The sequence below is a fragment of the Tinamus guttatus genome, unplaced genomic scaffold (genome assembly GCF_059628265.1).
Source record: "Tinamus guttatus ecotype Peru unplaced genomic scaffold, ASM5962826v1 Tinamus_guttatus_pri_ptg000060l, whole genome shotgun sequence".
Lineage (NCBI taxonomy): Eukaryota > Metazoa > Chordata > Aves > Tinamiformes > Tinamidae > Tinamus > Tinamus guttatus.
This window is the reverse complement of record NW_028288594.1, coordinates 9,982,050-10,000,685: the sequence shown is the minus strand read 5'-3', so window position 1 is coordinate 10,000,685 and position 18,636 is coordinate 9,982,050. Positions and strand designations below refer to the sequence as shown.

At 40.8% G+C, this 18,636-nt stretch overlaps 1 protein-coding gene across 1 annotated transcript in view; it reads left to right on the top strand.

The window, feature by feature from the left end:
- Nucleotides 1-16,557, top strand: part of MYLK (myosin light chain kinase) — a 181,923-nt gene extending 165,366 nt beyond the window's left edge. The window contains exons 27-32 of the mRNA XM_088519567.1: nt 2,926-3,049; nt 10,371-10,523; nt 11,562-11,685; nt 12,863-12,992; nt 13,799-13,918; nt 15,718-16,557. Coding sequence (XP_088375693.1) covers nt 2,926-3,049; nt 10,371-10,523; nt 11,562-11,685; nt 12,863-12,992; nt 13,799-13,918; nt 15,718-15,965 — 899 coding nt within the window. The 3' untranslated portion in view covers nt 15,966-16,557. The remainder of the gene's footprint in view (nt 1-2,925; nt 3,050-10,370; nt 10,524-11,561; nt 11,686-12,862; nt 12,993-13,798; nt 13,919-15,717) is intronic.
- Nucleotides 16,558-18,636: the final 2,079 nt, after the last annotated feature.

Below are 18,636 nucleotides of genomic sequence, written 5' to 3'. Positions count from 1 at the left end.
AGAGCGTGTTCCTCTGCATCGGTGCCTTGTTACTTTCTAATGGACCATTGGATTCCCTTGGGCTTGGACAGAGGCGGAATTAGGAGCCCTCGTACAATGGACCCAGCCCTGCTCAACCAAGGGCTGCTAAAGGGAACAGTGGCTGCCTTTTAGTGCTGAGATTTTTAGTAGTTATTTTGCAACACCTGCAAGCTACATGCATCTAGATATTAAATACCTAGCTCAGTTTTAAAGAAATGAAGATCAGCTCCTTGTGCAGTCATTTTCTGCAGTTAATTAGTTTCGTTATTGTGTCAGGAAATACCAAAGCTGCAGTGGGATATTTTCCTGACCTTTTTTGGTGTGCTGAGGAACACATGTAGAAAATTGTTTAAGACAAACTTCTTGAGAAGAAAAGGGAACGGTTTTTGAGTACTGTAAAGATTTTTTTTTAATCAGTTGATTATACACAGTGACAGCAACAGTTTCCAGCTAGCTTGTCAGCCTTCTATCTGAACTAAGTGGTATCCAAACATAGATCCTATTTGTGTACCAATCTTGTAAACATCTGGGCAAAGATTTGACATGCTATTCAGCCTATTCAGTAGAAAAGGCCTAATTCTTTCTTTCCTTTTTTTTTTTTTTTTTTTTAATACACAGAAAATGCTGTATCAGTTCTTTGACACTCTATGCTTGCACTCAAATGCTGTGTTTTCAAAAAAAAAACATTCCTGTGACCTGTGGGCAGCACATTCAAACCCCAGGCTTTGGCATACATAGTGGTTCGTGGTAGTTTATACAGTGCACAGAAAAGCCTCCAAAATTGGATGTGAATGTCTGAGCCTCAGATGCCAAAGATAATGATAAAGCTCTTAGAAAACAGGTCTTTTGTGACAAATTGAAGTAATTTTTCATAAGGACAGTTTGTAAAATGCTGAGCTTAGGAAGAAGACAACCAAGAAGATGGGATCTCAAGTCTTCCCACTTGTGCTTAAGAAAGGGAAGATGCCTAGAAAAGTGAGGGTTCCCTCCTCACTGCCACTGTGGCAAAAACATGTCTTGTTTCTAGCTAAGACACGTTAGACTGGATATCAAGAAATGCTTCCTAACTTATGGAGTAAGAAAACCTTTATTACATGAATGTAGGGATGTTAGGGAATATCTTTTGAATGAGATTTCTCAAAGTCCATTCAGACATTTGCCAGGAGGGATCTTGATGTTGGTGAACTTGCCTGGGACACAGGCAATTCTCAGGTGCTCTTCTCTGTTTTGGTCCCTTGAAAGGGAGGCTCTGCACAGTGAAGTGTCTGAAAGAAGGGACAACGTGTGAAGATAGAATTTCTTGAATTAACTGACTATCACTACATTCAAGCAGAGCAAAAAAGGGCTTCACAGCACTAAAGATGGGAAAATGGCACAACTATGAGGGATTTTTTTGTGGTAGGATCTAGAAGTTGCCTCAGACATGCTCTAAGTTCAAGTTATCAATCCTATGTATCTTTCAATTTTCATTTGGTAAATTGTGGATATGAATACTTCAAAAGAGTATTGACCTAGGTGTATGATTAGATTTTATGAAGTAACAGATTTCAATGGCTGTGACTGTAGAAGCATAGTCACTATTTGGAGCAGTTTTTATGTTTTTGTCTTACCTTCATGTCTATCTTGTTTAGATGGCAGTGTCCCTTGGGGCAGGTGTGGTGTCTCGCTGTGTCCTTCCCTGCTAAGTCTGGATGCTGCTGTTGCACAAGACTAAACGTAACGCAGTGAATCTCACTTAATGCAAATGCTGATTGTTCAGGCAGGGGCACACACTGAGTGAGAGTTTCCCAAACTAAATTCACATCTGTTTCAAATTAGAAACGACTTATCTCCTGACATTTCTACATTTATTTTACATATATTTTATATAATACAAAATTGTATTATCTTTTTTCCAATCTCTAATCTCTTCTTATTTCTTACTACTCGTGATTTACCCCCTTCTTGACCTTTTATGTTCTTTACTTCCAGCCTATTTAGAGTGAACATCAGTGAAATGCGCCCATCAGTGAAATGAGATTTGCCTAATAACTTCTATCGAAATGACTTGCACCATTTCACGCTGTTGCCAGAAGTTGCATGTATGACTGATGGCCGCACACGCGTAGCAATAAGTGACAATACTAGGTTATATATAGTTGTATTAATCTACCTTCCTCGCTGCTGTACTGTAGGGATTTCCAGCAGAGCACTGCTGGTGGATCAGCAGCAGAAGGATGAAGAGACTGTTCGTATGGCACAGCCCTTCAGTTGATATTGCTATTGCTTAAAAGGGCCAAGTGTGGGATGCCCCTGCCACCAACCAGCAGTGCAAGAGTTGGGCAGCTGACGACTCAGGATTCAGGGTCTCCCGTTCTTCACCGCTGCAGAGCTGAACAGCAACTATTGTATGGTCTTAGCAAGCCTCAGCCCAGGCTTACTGACAAGGCAGAGCAATACACAGTGATACCACCTTACCATTAAGTTGAGACTCCTGGACTTAGATAGAAAATAATTTTTTAGTTAAAAATTCCTTCAACTCTTTCCTAGCCCTGGAATCCTGAAAGCCTCTTGCACAGCTGCTAGAGCGATGAAGACTCAAACGCTCCTGCACTTCAGGACATGCAAATTAAAGCTATCCTCCTCCTTGCAAAAAAAGACTTGGTCTTGATGCAGCTCCTTGGAATAGGAACTTTCTTACTACATACAAGTGCTGTGTCCTTGAGAATGCTTAATAAATAATTCTTTAATGCTATTCATATATGAGCTGAGAGATTAGCAGTTCAGATGTTGCTTATCTTTCTGATAAGGTTCTTTACCTAAATCACAAATGTGAGCGCAAAATCAATTTTGCTCTTACTGCAGAATATTGCTTTTAAAAATCTGCATGCAGGAGATAATGGTTTTCTTTTTCATTCTTCACAGAAAATGCAGGTTCTCTGAAAGTTCTCTTTGGGACTCCTGAATTTGTGGCTCCAGAAGTTATAAACTATGAACCTATTGGATACGAAACAGATATGTGGAGTATAGGAGTTATCTGCTACATTTTGTGAGTACCTTTGCTAGACTTGACTTTAATCCTGACATTTCCTGAACATATGAAATTTCCATCAATTTCTGGGTGTTCTACAACTTTCTTTTATTTTGTAGTTAGAAACTCCAGGTTGATTAATAAAAATTAATCTGTTTGGCCTCAGCTGAAGAAAGCTGTTCTCTGAAGGATCTAATTGATAAAATGCAGAATTAGCAGCTTTGAAGATTCAACCATTTGGTGTTGTGCATCTAACGTCATAGACCAGTAAAACTTCAACTCATTTTAAAAGACAATGTGACAGTATTTTCTTATTAACTTTAAAATATTTCTCCTGCTGAACTGTTTAAGAAAAGTATTTGGGTGTGCACTAAATCTTCCCCCTTTTTGTTCTCAAGAGAGAAAATCATGAGTAAATGGCCGATCTCCTTTTCGTGCGTTCTTCTAAAAGATTTTTGCCACTGCTTTATTTTTTCAAAGAACGCCCTCCTCCATGGGAACTCTCTTCCTCGACACTTGGCACATTTGTTTGCCCAGTTTTTACTCCATCTTTCTGTGATTCTCCTTACTGCGTCAGCTTGTGGTTGTTCTCTTACTCTTGTATTTCCAAGCTAAACAACCTAATTTTCTTTCTTGTCCTGTGCAAGAGCTACCACATCAACTCTGTTACTCCCAACGAAGACTATGAAAAAGTGAATATTTCTGTTATCTTCTATTTCACTCTATTTTCATATGTGAAGTGTGCTACACTCTTCAAGGTCACTTTGTTCTGCCAGTTTATTTACAGGACCATTATTTTCCATTCACTTCCAACATTTTTTTCTAGCTCTTGAAAGCTCATTTGGGCCATTCTGTAGTTCAGATAGTTTAGACCACACAAGCAGTGCTCGGAAGACAAATTAATTTACTTTTTTAGCTTCTGAGGCCTCCTGAGCTACAAAGCACTTTTAGTGCGGAGATCCCAAACCAGAGTGCTGTGTTGCTAATGGGAAAACCGCAAGCTGAATCAATGCAGCATTGCCCCCTAGAGGCATTTTACACGGTGGGGAACAAAACGTTACCCTCCACAGGGTGTAATGGGCACATTTAAGGGGTTTAATATCTTTTGTTGTCATTTGATGTTAAAGTATTTCACAAGTTTCTGGGTGTTTGCAGCATGAGCAGGCCATTTCTAATAAGAAATGTCAGACCAAAAAGGCAGAAAGCAGTGATAGCAGTTTGCATGTATTCCTAAGGGGTGCAGCCAGGGCTGCTGTTCTGTTACAGCGTGCACAACACCCTCCCTTCTAAGCAGGCAAGGCAAAAGAGTGGGCAAAAAAGATGGAGAAATGGTAAAATGATTTGCCAAAGATCAGTCAGCACTGCGGGCGCAGAACTGCTTCCTCACAGTTTGCCTGTGCAACTAAAAACAAGATTTTAAAGTTTGAAATATTTGGATGCTGCCATGTTCGGCTGATGGGGTTGGGGTGGTGTTACCCTTGATTCAGATCATCTGATATGCCTTGCAAAATGTATTATGAAATGACTCGTTTGCAAAGATGTCTCTAAGCTCATTTAAAACCTCATGAAGGCAAACAGGTATTACCCAAACACAGTGAAAATCTTGGCCTTGTTAATGCGTAAGGGTTGCCACAATAATCATTTATAGCAATAATCCAAATCTTACTGTCTTGCCAGAAATATAAAACAATAAAGGTTAGGGGAGACCTGCAAGTTTCCCCTCTCCACCCCAGTGTCACGTTCCAGGTCTGGCTTCACTTCCTTAAAGCTCAGCTGTTTTTCCAGTCTTACATACACATCAGAGCCATGGCCTGAAGTGGACCGTCACATCATGACCGCAGAACGCAAGTAAAAGTAATTGAGCTTTGCCTGTCTCGGTATGACCTCTTTCTGCTTTGATTTTAAACTCAGAATGGTCAAATCTCCTGTCCTGAGCGAAAGACACTCGTGTGGCACCTGCCTCCCATCCCATCACTGCCCGTGTCCTAGCGCTGTGTCCGCCCAGCTCAGTGCGGGGCAGCGATGGGCAGGGGAGCCCTGCAATGGCACCGCAGCTGGGGACAGGCCTCCTGCAGGCACCTCATGGCCCAAAGCGGCTCTGCCCGTGACACGTTTTTCTTGGTGGGATTTAAGAGGATTGAGAGACTTGTAACCTGCCTAGACAGAGATTGTGTGCACTGTGCCCTGCACAGCACCAAATACGAACCAAGTTCAGCAAAGACTTGCTGAGGTGATCTCCGTGGGCGAGGAGGATTCTTTGCAGAAGAAAGGGAGGGCAGGAGGGATGTCCTCTCGAATAAGAAAGAGGGTGACTTCACTCCCGCAAAGCCCCGCAGCAAAATCCCTCTCAGCTTTTTGCCATGCAGGCAGAAGTGCAGATATTGCAGCCTCTGTTCTCTTTATAGCATAATGGACTTAATTTCATCCTACAGCTTCTGGTACCTTATCTGCATTTCTAAACTTACCATGTTATATCCTTCTAAGCTTTCTGGATAACTCATCCATTCCTGTCTCGTTATCAGTCTTCATTCTTTAAATTTCCCTCTTCGTATTCTCCACCTCAGTGTTTCCAATGCTTCTGCTTTTATCTTGCTCTCTGTCCTGTTCTGCATTACAGTATTGACCCACATAGTTAAGTTGATCTATTGCCTTTGAAGTAGCAGGCCACAGAAATTACGGCGTGTGTGTATCATCTCCATTTATGTCTATTTCAGTGTCTTTTCTTGCGTTTACAATAACCTTTATCTAATGAAGGTTAAACCTCCGGAATTCTTTCCAGCTCTTTCTGTCCCATTTATTCTTGTAAGCATTGCTGAATTTCTGTGTTGATTTTTTTTTCCATTTCTAGTTCTTTTCTGATGATCCTTTCGGATAGCCTATGTTTCTAATATTTGGGAATTGGAAACATTTTCTAGATTATATTTTTCTTTCAGAGCAAATTTCAGTGCAAGATTTCGGTTGTGTGTGTACTTATATTGAGCCTAGATAGCAATTTCCCTTCCTTCACCCTGGCATCTGACTAATGTAAGTGAGGAACCTGCTATTGCTGCTTCTAACCTCCACTTACTCTTGCGTTCTTCTTGCCCTCAGTTCCATGTATGCAGTAGCTTTCTAGAGTCTGTCAACTAATACTTTTGCTATGCTACACCTTAGGCTGGTGCATTATGTTTCATCTTGCCGTGGCCTCTCCAGTGCCTTCCTAACACAACCACTCACCTGATTCTTCGAACATTCCCCTTCCGTTTTGTCTGCTGAGGTTTATCACTGCTGCTGGAGCTTCCTCTTCGGCAGTTTGGCTTGTTGGAAGATCTTCCAGTACCCTTCATGTTTTGGGCATGCTGCTCAGGACTTTGGTAAGGCAAGGCACTCGGGTGCTGGTTTTAGCTTGGCTTCATGTGGTATAAAACTGTGAGCCTTGCTAATGCAAAGATGAGAGAGTGCTCTTTGCTCTTCCAGTAAGGAAATTTAGAGTTCTTTAATGCCATGATTGCTCTGCTCAAAGCAAATGAATTATGTGGTTCCTGGCACTGTTGGGACGTGATTCTTCATTAATCTACTGAGCACATAAAACGAGCAAGAGCGAGGTGAGTCCTTGCTCCAGGGATGAGCTGTAATCCCTGTATCCCAGTAATCCCAGTGCTCTCCTTGAGACTGCCAGTGTGGGAGTCCCAGCATGGGAGCGCTCAGTTTAGGAGGAGGTAGGTGGTTCTGCCATGAGGATATACCTCCTCTATAAAGTACATAAGACTGTGGATTTCATTTCAGTTGTAAAAGAATTCAATTACTACCTGATCTCTGGGGTGGAGACGCTATCTCCTTTGCCTAAACGAGCTTGTTTCACATGACGTGCACAGATTTACTGGAGGCAGACAGAGATCCTCCTCCAAGGGAAATTTGCTGCTTTTCTGCTACCGCTGACACAAAGCAAGAGACTGTGAGGAGGAGCTCGGTGTCCTCAGGCCCGATCTGCTGCTGCTGCAAACCCTGCTTGGGAGGAGTGCCCAAGCTTGGCTTTCTCAGGCGTGCAGCACATCCACCTAGCCCAGATCAGCGATGGTTGCAATGCAGAGATTGCCAAGTGAAATGTAGGCACTCAGGCCTCATGACCACAACGGACCCTGCTGATCTTAACATTTCTAAATCTGCACTCAGTGCTTTGTTAGAACATACAATAAACGTTGACCATTGTCTAGAGGATGAAATATCTTTCTTCTATGTAGAAGTGGAAACTGTGAAAGACTGTCTAAACAAATGGTGCTTAACATGCCAGGAAGATGCCTGGTTAAGTAGCTGGAAAAATGTTTTCAGTAAACAACTTGCTGTTTGTCTAATGGTAACTTCACAGTATAAGCTCAGTATTAATTTTCTGGAGAGGTAGCTCCTCTTTATCACTTAGCTTCAGCATTCCAAAATGAAATTGTTTCCATAATCTGTCAAAAGAGATGCTGGGGCATTATTACTTTAAATGGCTATTAAGGAAAGAACATGCAAGACCTAGACCAGTGAGATCTGTGATAACGATAAAAACTTTGGAGTAAAACCTACATGAGTTGGTGTTTTGTTTTCTGACTATAGACAAGGATCTAGTAAAGTATTTCCATAACAAAGCCTGGGTTCACTGTATAAAACTGTGTGAGAAGGGGACAACTATTTTAGCTTTATAAATTTGCAACAGCACATTCAGATATCTAAAAATATGCTTGTTGAAACCTTTGAATGGGTATTGTTACCCTGGTGTTTGCAAATGACAAAGTGCCTGGAGGCTCAACTGGTCCTAATTTAATTATAAGTCAAATACAGAGGACATCGAGGACATCATTTAAGATATTATCAGATGATCCTGTCACCCAGTTCTTCAGAAAAAAATACAAACCAAAACAACTGAGCTTTTTTTTTTCTTCCCTAATCTCCTTCCCTTTTACCCTCATCCTTCCAAAGCTGTGTGACACATGCAATATCCCTTTGCCCAGAAAGCTTGATGTCGTTTTTTATCAGCAGTGCCTCTGAACTGTCACTGCAGAGCAATGGGCAGTGGTGTTCCCACCACGAAGCAATGTCTCAGTATCTGTAGCAGTCTTTCCTCATGGAAAGTGAGCTGTCAACCTAGCAGCAAAGAGCCTTAATCTCTGGAAACAGGCCAAACTACAAACCACAAGAGCTGTACAATACTATTTGTGGTAATACTATGCAGAGGTCCCATTTGCCATACTTCAATCAAGTGTTGAAGAGAAGTGGGATGGTTCTTGCTCTCAGTATTTCTTCTAGAAGCTTAACTGGAAGGAGAGAGAAGACATTGAACTGAGCGATGGCAATGAACTGAGGAAATATTTTGCAAACTCATAGTTTGTATAAAATACGAGCCCTTGTAAATTGCTGAATTAGTTGGAAGATTACTTATTTCACTTACAAGATAATCAAAAAAAAAAAAAAGATGCAACTTAAAAATGAATATGTGGGACCCAGATCTTAGAATGGCAATCTGGATGAGATTTTTCCACCTTGTAAAATGTTATGGGGAAAGACGATGTTGCCACAGATGTTCTGTGCATGAATATTGGAGCGGGGATAGGTCCAGGCGCTGCAGGAGCGCTTTGCAGCCTCCAGGACAGCCTGTGCAGCAGCAGAATGACCGTGCTGCGGAGCACGTGCCCTGTCCTCGTCCCCACGGGTGCCACGCTCAGAGCTGCTGGGCAGGAAACTTGCCCCTTCCAGGAACTGTGAAAGACAGAGACAGTTATGGTCAAGTAAGGTGCTGTTTTATGTGAACATTGCTGTGTATGCTCATCTTTTGAGTTTTCTGTAATTTTTGAGCTTCTTCTGTAATCTTTGGGTTTCCTGCTTTCATGCCTATAAGAAGTTCACATCAGATTTATGGATTTTATATTTTTATAAGAGCATTATAGACTGCTGTATTTGAATGTATCCCATATAGTTTAAAGTAAGAGAGCAAACACATCCTGTTCTATTTCCTTCTTCCCCTCTGAGGCTAAATCAACCTTTTATCACTAGCAAATTTCTGTTTTTTCCTGTCTATCTGAAATATGCTTGCAAGATTCTAGACTGCATAGGCACCTTCTGGAAATGGTAAGAGATTTGTTACCTGCTTTGTCTGAGGCATCAGAGAATGTGTATTTCTACTTATGAAAGTAAAATCCTCTGGAACAAATTTTGAATGAGATTTTGAATGTCACTTTATTTGGTCCCAGTGTTTTTTTTTCTACCACCTAATCAACGATATTCAGTAGCATTGCAGTATTTTCACTATAATACTTTCTGAACCCTAGTAAGTTACACTTATTTTTCCATACTTAAAGAAAGGTACTGCCATTTAAATACAGCTGTCTGTTTAAGAGAGTGGTTAACACGACTGGAGTACAGGGAAAGCAAACCAAGCCTGTAAAATTTCATTCTGGAAGGTTTACTGCGTAAACTGGATGCCAGAAAGAAGAGCTGTAACTTGGAGTTCCAGAATACAAGCCAGCCTTTCGCCTGAATGTTTTTACTGACAGGGTAACTACAGATGTCAAAAATATCTGCATGCGCATAGGTAGAGTACAATAAAGGATAAGGCTAAACTTGAGAAAGACACTCTGCAGGATGTCAGCTTGATGTTATGTGGTTGCCATTCACATGCAATTTCTCAGCTGTGTTGCGTAAAGGGCCTTGCAAGCTCGGCTTACGTTCTAGAAGAGTTTTATTTGCATTTTGTGCGTCAACATTACTGAGAACATGAAGAGCCCTTCGCTTTTGGACGCATCTGCATGGCTCTGCAGCCTGCAGTGAAGTAGCTGTTAATATGATTGGGGTTTTGCTGTTGTTTTTGTTTATAAAATAAGTCTGCGACTTTCATGGTTTCATCTTGCTTCTCAGTCTATCTCTGCAGAGGTAAATGGAGTAAAATGTCCAACCCCCCCTGTTTTTGAAACTAAGAGTAGGAAAGTCACTGTGAATGCCCCAAAAATCCATTTGCTGAATTTGGTATGAAAATTGTGCTACTATTTTTGCAAAACCAGACAAGTCATTTAACAAACCAGCATCAAGTACCAATTCTCCATAGTCACCTAATACTTTGTTCTCACCCTAAAAAAATCTCAGGAAAAGAGCCAGAAAGAACAAAACTTCTCCATTAATCTTTACGGTCAAAATTCTAGTTTCCTTCCCATATGACTCTGTAAAATGTTTTGAGATTTTTTTGTTTGGTTTTTGAAATATCAGGGAACTTCCACGTGTAAAGTGTTGCAAGGTGCAGAAGATGTCACACACAGTCTTAATTTCTTCCTCTGATCATTTGCACAGTGACACTGTTTGTTTTGTGCTTGTCCGTCTCTTTTATCCCCAGGGTCAGTGGACTTTCTCCTTTCATGGGAGACAACGACAACGAAACCTTAGCCAATGTTACCTCAGCAACGTGGGACTTTGATGATGAGGCTTTTGATGAAATCTCTGATGATGCCAAGGACTTTATCAGCAACCTGCTAAAGAAAGATATGAAGTAAAGCAGTTGGCCTTCCTACAGTTGTTGTGTTTGCATGTATCTGAGCTTGCCCTGCTTGTTTCCCCAGCATGAACCTCGAGGGCAGCAGGCAGGCGTGCCTGGCAGCACTGTGTGCCCAGCTGGGCCTGTGTGCGCCCCGTGCGTTTATGTTGCAGGCCAGGGGCTCAACGGGCACTTCCACTTAAACGCCTGCTCACTCTTCTTTTCCTTTTGCTCAGGCAAAACGCACCCTGGGGCCTGTGGGGCAGGTCTTATCCTTGCTCTGGGGTGACCACACATAAGAGCTACTGATTCCTGCATGATACAAGCTGTGCTCATCCAAATGGGTTGCAGTTCTGTTAGATTTATTTCCATGAGTTGCTTTTAAATGCAGTATCCCTGAGTAGATGACTTTCCTATAAATCTAGTGGCTTGGCAAGGAAAAAAAAAAAAAAAACACAGAACAGAGTTGGGAGCTCTGTTTACAGCAGACTCTGGACAAGCCAAAGAAAGAAAATGTTCTTTTTCCAGGGAGTTTACAATCAGCCAAGGACAGGGAGTTATTTATACATAGACTGTGAGCAAAGTGAAGTATTGAGTGATTTGACTAGAGATGTATTTGGATACTTGTTTTGTTAAATGTTGTTTAGCATTGTGAGAAGAGGGGTATTCACCAGTAGAAAACAGAAAATTTCTATGAGTAAAGGAAAGGAGATCTGAGACAGGATTCTAGGCATAACGAGGAAGCTGAATCACAGCCATTGTGACTCTGTTGTATATATTTCATGACTAAAGCATATGGCTTTTCATGCTTTATTTTATAATGTTTTATTAACACCTAAAAATGCACAGCTTACCCTCAAAAAACTTTTAAAATCATGAAAATGAGTTTTTGCAGTATGCATGGCTAGGGTGGCAGTGCCATGCGATCTATGGTGCTAAATATTGGAAAGAGAGAAATTGGTTCTCAAAAAAGAGCAACTGAAATAATGTAAAAGCAGGTAGGTTCTATCATCATTATTGGCAACACTGACTAGCCTTTTTATATAAAAACAGGAGTCGCTTAGATTGTACTCAATGTCTTCAGCATCCTTGGCTGCAAAAAGACACCAAAAACATGGAAGCCAAAAAACTTTCCAAAGAAAGGATGAAGAAATACATGGCCAGAAGAAAATGGCAGGTAACGAAGAAGACATAGAATTGGGCTAGTGATGTTAGGAAATCTCTTTTGTTTCTAATGTTTGTGATTCCAAGTAGCATATCATGACAGGTAGCTTCTACTGCTAATTAAAACTCAAACGGGGCTAGTACATGAATGTAGTAAAGCAGTTTTGGTTTGTGTGGGCAAGCAGTAGGAGGGTGTAGGGCTGCATTAATGTAACACGATTCCATTTCAGGCTCCTAAATGGTGTATTCAAGCACAGATTTTCCTGTTCCTTTAGGGGCTTTTCCCCATATGACTCTTTCCTCCCTGCCCTCTGCACGCAGGGAATTCCGAGATCCTGAGCCTATTAACGTGGCCTCTCTAAAGATACCTTCATTTCATCGTAGTTTCATCCTTCTAAGCTAGTTCCCATCCTCTTGGAGTGTTGAGCTTCCCACAGATTCAGTTAGGCTAGTTTAATAATTTTCTTGGAAACATTTACTCTCTATATCTTCTTTTTTCCTAAAGCTAGAATTGATGTAATAGCTCCATCTGTGCTATTCTGACAGCCAGGGTAGCAGAAGCATTATATCCTCAATCCAGGTTTTTCATGAGCTTACAAAGTAATGACTTAGGTAAATTTACCTTATAGTTTGCTCTGTGTTCTATTTTACATGCTTTTTTGGTGCCCATGCAAGCTGTACAGAGATACGAGTGTCCATACTAGAGCAGAAGCAGTTTGAACGTGTTTTAGTGTCCTGGCGGTCGATTCTCAGGGCTGTCACAGGGCTGCATATATCATGCAGACGGCGCTTTCTCATTCATTTCGTATTAACTGCTTATTCGTTCTTGACGAAACTCAGTCCAGCCCATAAAGCTGTTCAGAGATCCGTTTACCACTAGAGTTAAGTTCCACTTAAATGGTACATAGCCTTTTTGCTGGCTCTTCTCATGCAGCGCATTTTATCCTCAGCTAACAGAGACATTCATTTAGGTATGAGTTCATCAGGGGAAGTTCATATCTGCAACTAAATTTGGTAATTCAAACCAGTCTGCTCTGTCTCTGCTAGAACAACACAGCTATATATGAAGTAGTTTGTCCGCGAATTTCAGTGAGGTTTGCTGAGATCCTAAGTAATTGTAGTACCATTGTTACGGAAAATCACATGCCTTTTGGATTGGACTGACCAGAAGCCCTTGTGTTACGTCTTAGAAAACAGGTCATGCCGTTCGAGCAATAGGAAGATTGTCGTCCATGGCGATGATTTCCGGTATGAGTGGGAGGAAGGCCTCCGGGAGCTCGCCGACCAGCCCTATAAACACAGACAAAGTAGAGAACGAAGGTAAGGAACTTTGCTGCACCTGCCCTTTGATTCCTGCTAAACCTTTCGGCAAAATGCTAACAACCAGTCGACTCTGTTATTCCCGCTTGCTCGCTCCTCTTATCTTTTCCTTTTTTAAAGATCAAAAAGCCATTGTTGTTGTATTGCTCAGCTACTTAAAATGTCCGGTTGTACAGGCTGTAAGCTGCTCGCTTTCAATACAAGGAATTAAGGCAGATTTGTCAACTGCATTTTATATCAATCTGGGAATGCATGTTTATACAGAGATTGCAGCAACGTATTGCCTAGTCATGCAGATGCTCCAACAATAAAGTAATAATGCTTGCTATCTGCAAGACATGTGATACGTGCTCATCATGCTCCTCAGAGAGGGGCATTAAAAAAAAACAATTAAAACAAAATAATAATAATAATTAAAAAAACACGTGTCCGTGGTTATTCCACTAAACCCAGATTTGGAATGTGGATTTGTGGTGTATAACAGCCACGTAGACTATGGGCCCAATCCACGTTCAACCAGGTTGCCTCTTTGATTAGGAAGAGTCCAGAGTGGATTATAAACAAGTTCAAGGAAAAAATAAAGACTGTTTGTAGCAAGGTAGCCGGAACGTGGATTTAGTTCTATTTATTGTCTGAATCTTTGTCCAACTCTGAAATACTGGCACAAAACTTAGCAGCTGACATCCTTACTGTTCTATTAAAAACCAAAAGACGCCTTTGTTACCTTTTTGATTATTAAAAATTGAAACTCATGTTTTGAGAACGTCCTTAGTAAAATGATTAACCACCTCTTTGCTGTCTGCCAGATGCTTTCCTTGAGGAGGTGGCCGAGGAAAAGCCCCATGTAAAGCCATACTTCACTAAAACAATCCTTGACATGGAGGTTGTGGAAGGAAGTGCTGCTAGATTTGACTGCAAAATTGAAGGTACATTCAATAAGCATCTCTCCACTACTCTTTCTGCCTTTCTGTGCCAGCTCTCTGTGTTGTGCTGTTGTTTAGCTGAGGGTTTTCTGTTGTTGTTGTACAGGTACTTTACCAATATCTGCATGTCACAGCATGGATGTGTTGCAGTAAAATAAGCCCTTTGCAGCTGCATCAGCTTGTTCTGTGCTTGCCATAGAGCAGAAACCTCTATAAGTAAATATGTGTGAGTCACTAATTCAGAATACTGAGATGGAACAGTGAGATGATTTCTGAGGATTAAAACAATAGAAACAAGATGCAGTATAATGCTGTAAGTGGCAGAAATGTACCCTTAGAGACTGCTCGGCAGAAGCCGTGAGTAAGCAGGAGCCGCCGTCTGAAACGGCAGACAAGCTTTAGGGGGCCTCCAGCCACACACATGCTGTGGTAACGGCAACGCCACTAGCAGCAGTAATGATAGTAATCATGGTGCTGGTTGCGAAATTCATATCTAGAAAATACTGTGGGTATTTGCTTTTCATTAACTTACAAGCTCAAAAATAATGAATAATTTGGACAGGAATATGTAGATAGAAAAAATAACTTTATGAGGCGCCATGAAGGAGGGTGGATCTGTCAGCCTAATTACCTGAAGGCCAAGACTGCTGGTGCTTCTGCCATAGTGACATTGAGGTGTCTGTATCAGGGCTGTTCATTAAACTAAAATCAGGAAGAGATGCCAATACAAAACAGAGCTGGTATCAGAATGTATGGATTAAAAGTTAAGTAATTTCTAATTTGAAGAAAGATGCCTAATTTTAAGAAACAGCTTCACAGATCTTTTGCTTGTTTCTCTTTGTGCTTCTAATCTCTTTCACTGCCTGTTTCCTACCTCACAGTGGAGATGTGAGGATGATTGTGTTGCTGATGGATACTCAGTGTGAGGGGTATGTGTGTAAACCCTGCATGGAATAAAAAAGATAGATGTATCATGACCGGTTTTCCAGACTTTCCAATTGTATCGCTGCAATGCTTGCGGTGTAGTAGCAATTCCTGCATTTCACTGCTGTTCAGTGGGAAGTCGTCCTCCTGTCACAGTCCAGAATTTGCCGTGTTCGGTTTGCTCTGTCAGCCAAGAGCACTGTGTGCTCCAGCGTGTGTTGTACGGCCCTGCTCTGGTCGCCTCGGGAATAGCAACCGTCTGCTTCACACAATGCTCAGAAACTCCTACTGAGAGGCACAACCACAAAGCTTTCCTAGGATCCCCTCACTTACCCTAATAAAGACATAGAGAAAGTGGGAGTGCCACAGTCACTGAACAGGACAGGCTGGTGTAGGTGAGCAGATTAGGTGGAGGAAGACTCTGAACATCCACAACGAAGCAGGCTAAGGAGGACAGTAAATTGTAGCTGTAGCATAAAGCACTCTGAAATTCTAATTTCCCTGTTGGGATCTGTAGGCTCCAGAAAAGCGGCGTATTAAGGTAAGCCTCTATACACTATTAAGAGTTCCTGGCTGATGTCTGAGATGGCTGAGATTGTGTCTGCAATGAGAGAAAAAGTGGTGAAACATGATACCTAGTGAGTACCGCAGGGTTAACTTTCGATTTGTGCTATTCATAATGAGATCAATTCAGGCAACTCTAAAGAGAAAAAGCCTTATAACACTTACCTTTATTTTAAATAGAATTCAGTTAAATACTTATATGTCAGCATTTTGACATGTGCATACCTGGATGTAGAATTGGAGCGTAAAGTAAGCACAGGCAAGAGCTCATGTACTCATTTATTGCAATTGCTGATCTTTCTCCACCATTGCAGGCTATCCTGACCCTGAGGTAATCTGGTACAAAGACGATCAGCCTGTCAAGGAGTCCCGGCACTTCCAAATAGATTATGATGAAGAGGGGAACTGTTCTTTGACTATTTCTGAAGTATGTGGGGACGATGATGCCAAATACACCTGCAAAGCTGTTAATAGCCTTGGGGAAGCAACATGCACCGCAGAACTCCTTGTGGAAACAATGGGAAAAGAAGGAGAAGAGGAGGAAGAGGAGGAGGAAGAATGAACCAAGGCTCAAAGAAATGTGTTTTGAAAAAGAAATATTTAAGGACTCTCTTTCTAAGGCTCAGAAAACCAAGTTATCAAAAGCACCTTGTGTGATAAGTAGGTCTTTGCGGGGGTGTTTTTTCAGCATGATCAGTTGAGACCTGTTTGTTTTATGTATGGGCATTAATCGAAATCAGCAGGCACTTTAAGTTGCTCGCATGATTGGATTTCATTTAAGCAGGTCATCAGTTAAGTTGCCCAGTCTGATTTTTAAATTAAAATATATGCAAAGTAAGTCTACAATTATATACTCTCAACTTACTGAAGAAAAAGAGCCTATTTATTGAGGTCATTGGTCTATACCATCATTGTCATCAGCCAGCACTACAGCTAAGTTGGCTCCCCAAGATCTGCTTTACAAGGAGTCGTTGGTCAGACACATGCAGTGAATCTCTCCAGTCTTAAGACAGGCTGCTCTCATAGCAGTGTCTTCTATAAGGGAAGGTCTGATATAGCGAGCATTGCATTTTGTATGTTCATATTGTTCATTTTTCATTTGTTTTAAACAGAATTTCACTGTCCTGACTTTAAACACATTTATTTCCCTTTCTCGGTGTGATGTTAGTTTAGCTAATACTGCTGATCTTAGATACCCATGTGTTTTTTCTGAGATATTGCTGACCATACCATGTTGACTTTCCCTTATAGAATCTGTCACTTTAATGCAGAATCTGTCACTTTAATTCAGTCTGTTTCTACTTAACAAACAGACTGAAAATACAGAGACTGAGAAAATTTTCTGTTGTTCTGGACAGTTTAGTAATGATTTATGAATCATTTTTATGCTGCTGTGAAACATATGCTATTGCACAATCAGTGACTTCCATTTGCATGTGTGTGAAGGAAATCCCAGTTAGTTAAATTAGTTAAAATTTTACTTGCATTTATTTGGCCATTGCAAAGCAGATTTCAACTGATAATAAGCTGGAAACTCCCACAAACTTTTTGAACAGCCAAAAAAGATAGTAGTCTGGATTAGAAACTCCTTTATCCTAAGCCGTTTCCAAAGAATCTTGATCTATATTGGACCTATTTCTACTTTATGAGCTTGACTGTCTTATTTTTGTCTCGAACCTGCATCATAAGGGCTGTTGCCTTTTAAAAAAACGCAGGAACAAAAAAAAAATCCAAAGCCCATTTTTTTTTTCTCAGAAATGGTTAATGCACTCAGATTAGTAATTTTGCTTTCCTCTCACAGTGTTGGCACTTTTTATTTTTTTGTTGTTGTTCAGAGGTAATATCAGAGGCTGTAAGGTGATATACGTAATCCAAAACCAGTGTGTCCTGTATCTGTGTATCATTCCAAAAGTGATTCTTTTTCTTTTCCACTTTTTTTTCTCTGTGTAAAGTGCAACCATTTGCATTTCAAAGGTTACCTCTACAAAAAAAAAAAAAGAAAAAAAAGAAAATATTTTAAATCTTCACAATTAAGTAGTCAGTCTACTTTAATACAGGTGTGTACAATATCAACCTTAGGTTGTTTGATATTACCTAGTTGCATATGTGTTTTATATGATTTGCTCTTCTACATTCAAAACTCAACTAATGTGGATCACACGATGGTTTTTATAACTGCTTTACTCTTTATTGCTAGGTTCAGATTGCCAGCATGTCTTTTCTTTTTCAATGGATAAAGAACTCTTGTTATACTAAACACAATATTGCCACAATTCCTTATACAAAAGGTTTTTAATCTGATTTAGAGCATACTGAGCTTTTCTCACGTTTTTTAAATGTTAGGCATCAATGGGGTGTATTTTGTACCTTAATAAAAATATGCTAATGTTTTCCCAGTTTGTTAAACCATCAGAATTGCAAAGATGAGAACGCTACAGCTGTAGTTACTCACAGTTCCTAAATAAATAATACCACAAAGCATGCTACTTGTATACTCTATTGCAGGCGTCACTGTGTTCCCACTGGCTAAGGCAGTCAGAATAAACGTCCTCTCCTGGTCGCTCCCTTGCTGCGACCTGGTTGGCACAAAGATGGGTGAGGTGGCGACACTGATTGTAGCGTTCGGTGCTTTTGCACTTCTGACCACGCAGAGGCTCCCTAAAGCAAGGATTGTGAAACCTCCTGTCTGTATTAACGTGTTTCTTAAGCAAACTTTCAACCCTTGAAACAGTCATCTTTGCAAGATGAAGTCTCAAGGAACTTAATTTTATTCCCGGGACTGCTCTTTTCCATGCGGGTAGGCACACACATAACGCTGTTCTCTACTAATAAAACTACAGCTTTGATGGCCTAGGACATGGCAAGGTTTCAGGTGTGTGTATGTGTACTGGCTATCAAACTCCACCGGCTCAATATTGGTTTTACTGCACAGAATTTCCCTTCCTTTTCCTCCTCTACAAGTCCCTCAGTGTTCAACTGGCTTCAAACAGTCTCTCTTGCTTTTTTCCCTAGGATGTATCATCTAGGGCTGATTCCATTCCCTAGGATGGCTTATCATCTAATTGATCAAATAAAATGTCATGTTGATTCCTAGGAACAGCCAGTCTTTAGGAAACAAGGATATTTACTTCGAAAACAATGGGATGCATATCTAATTCTACTCTAAGCACTTGATTCCAACTTGTATTTAGCCTCGACATTTTTTGTTTGACAAGTAGAGCATTCTTCTAACT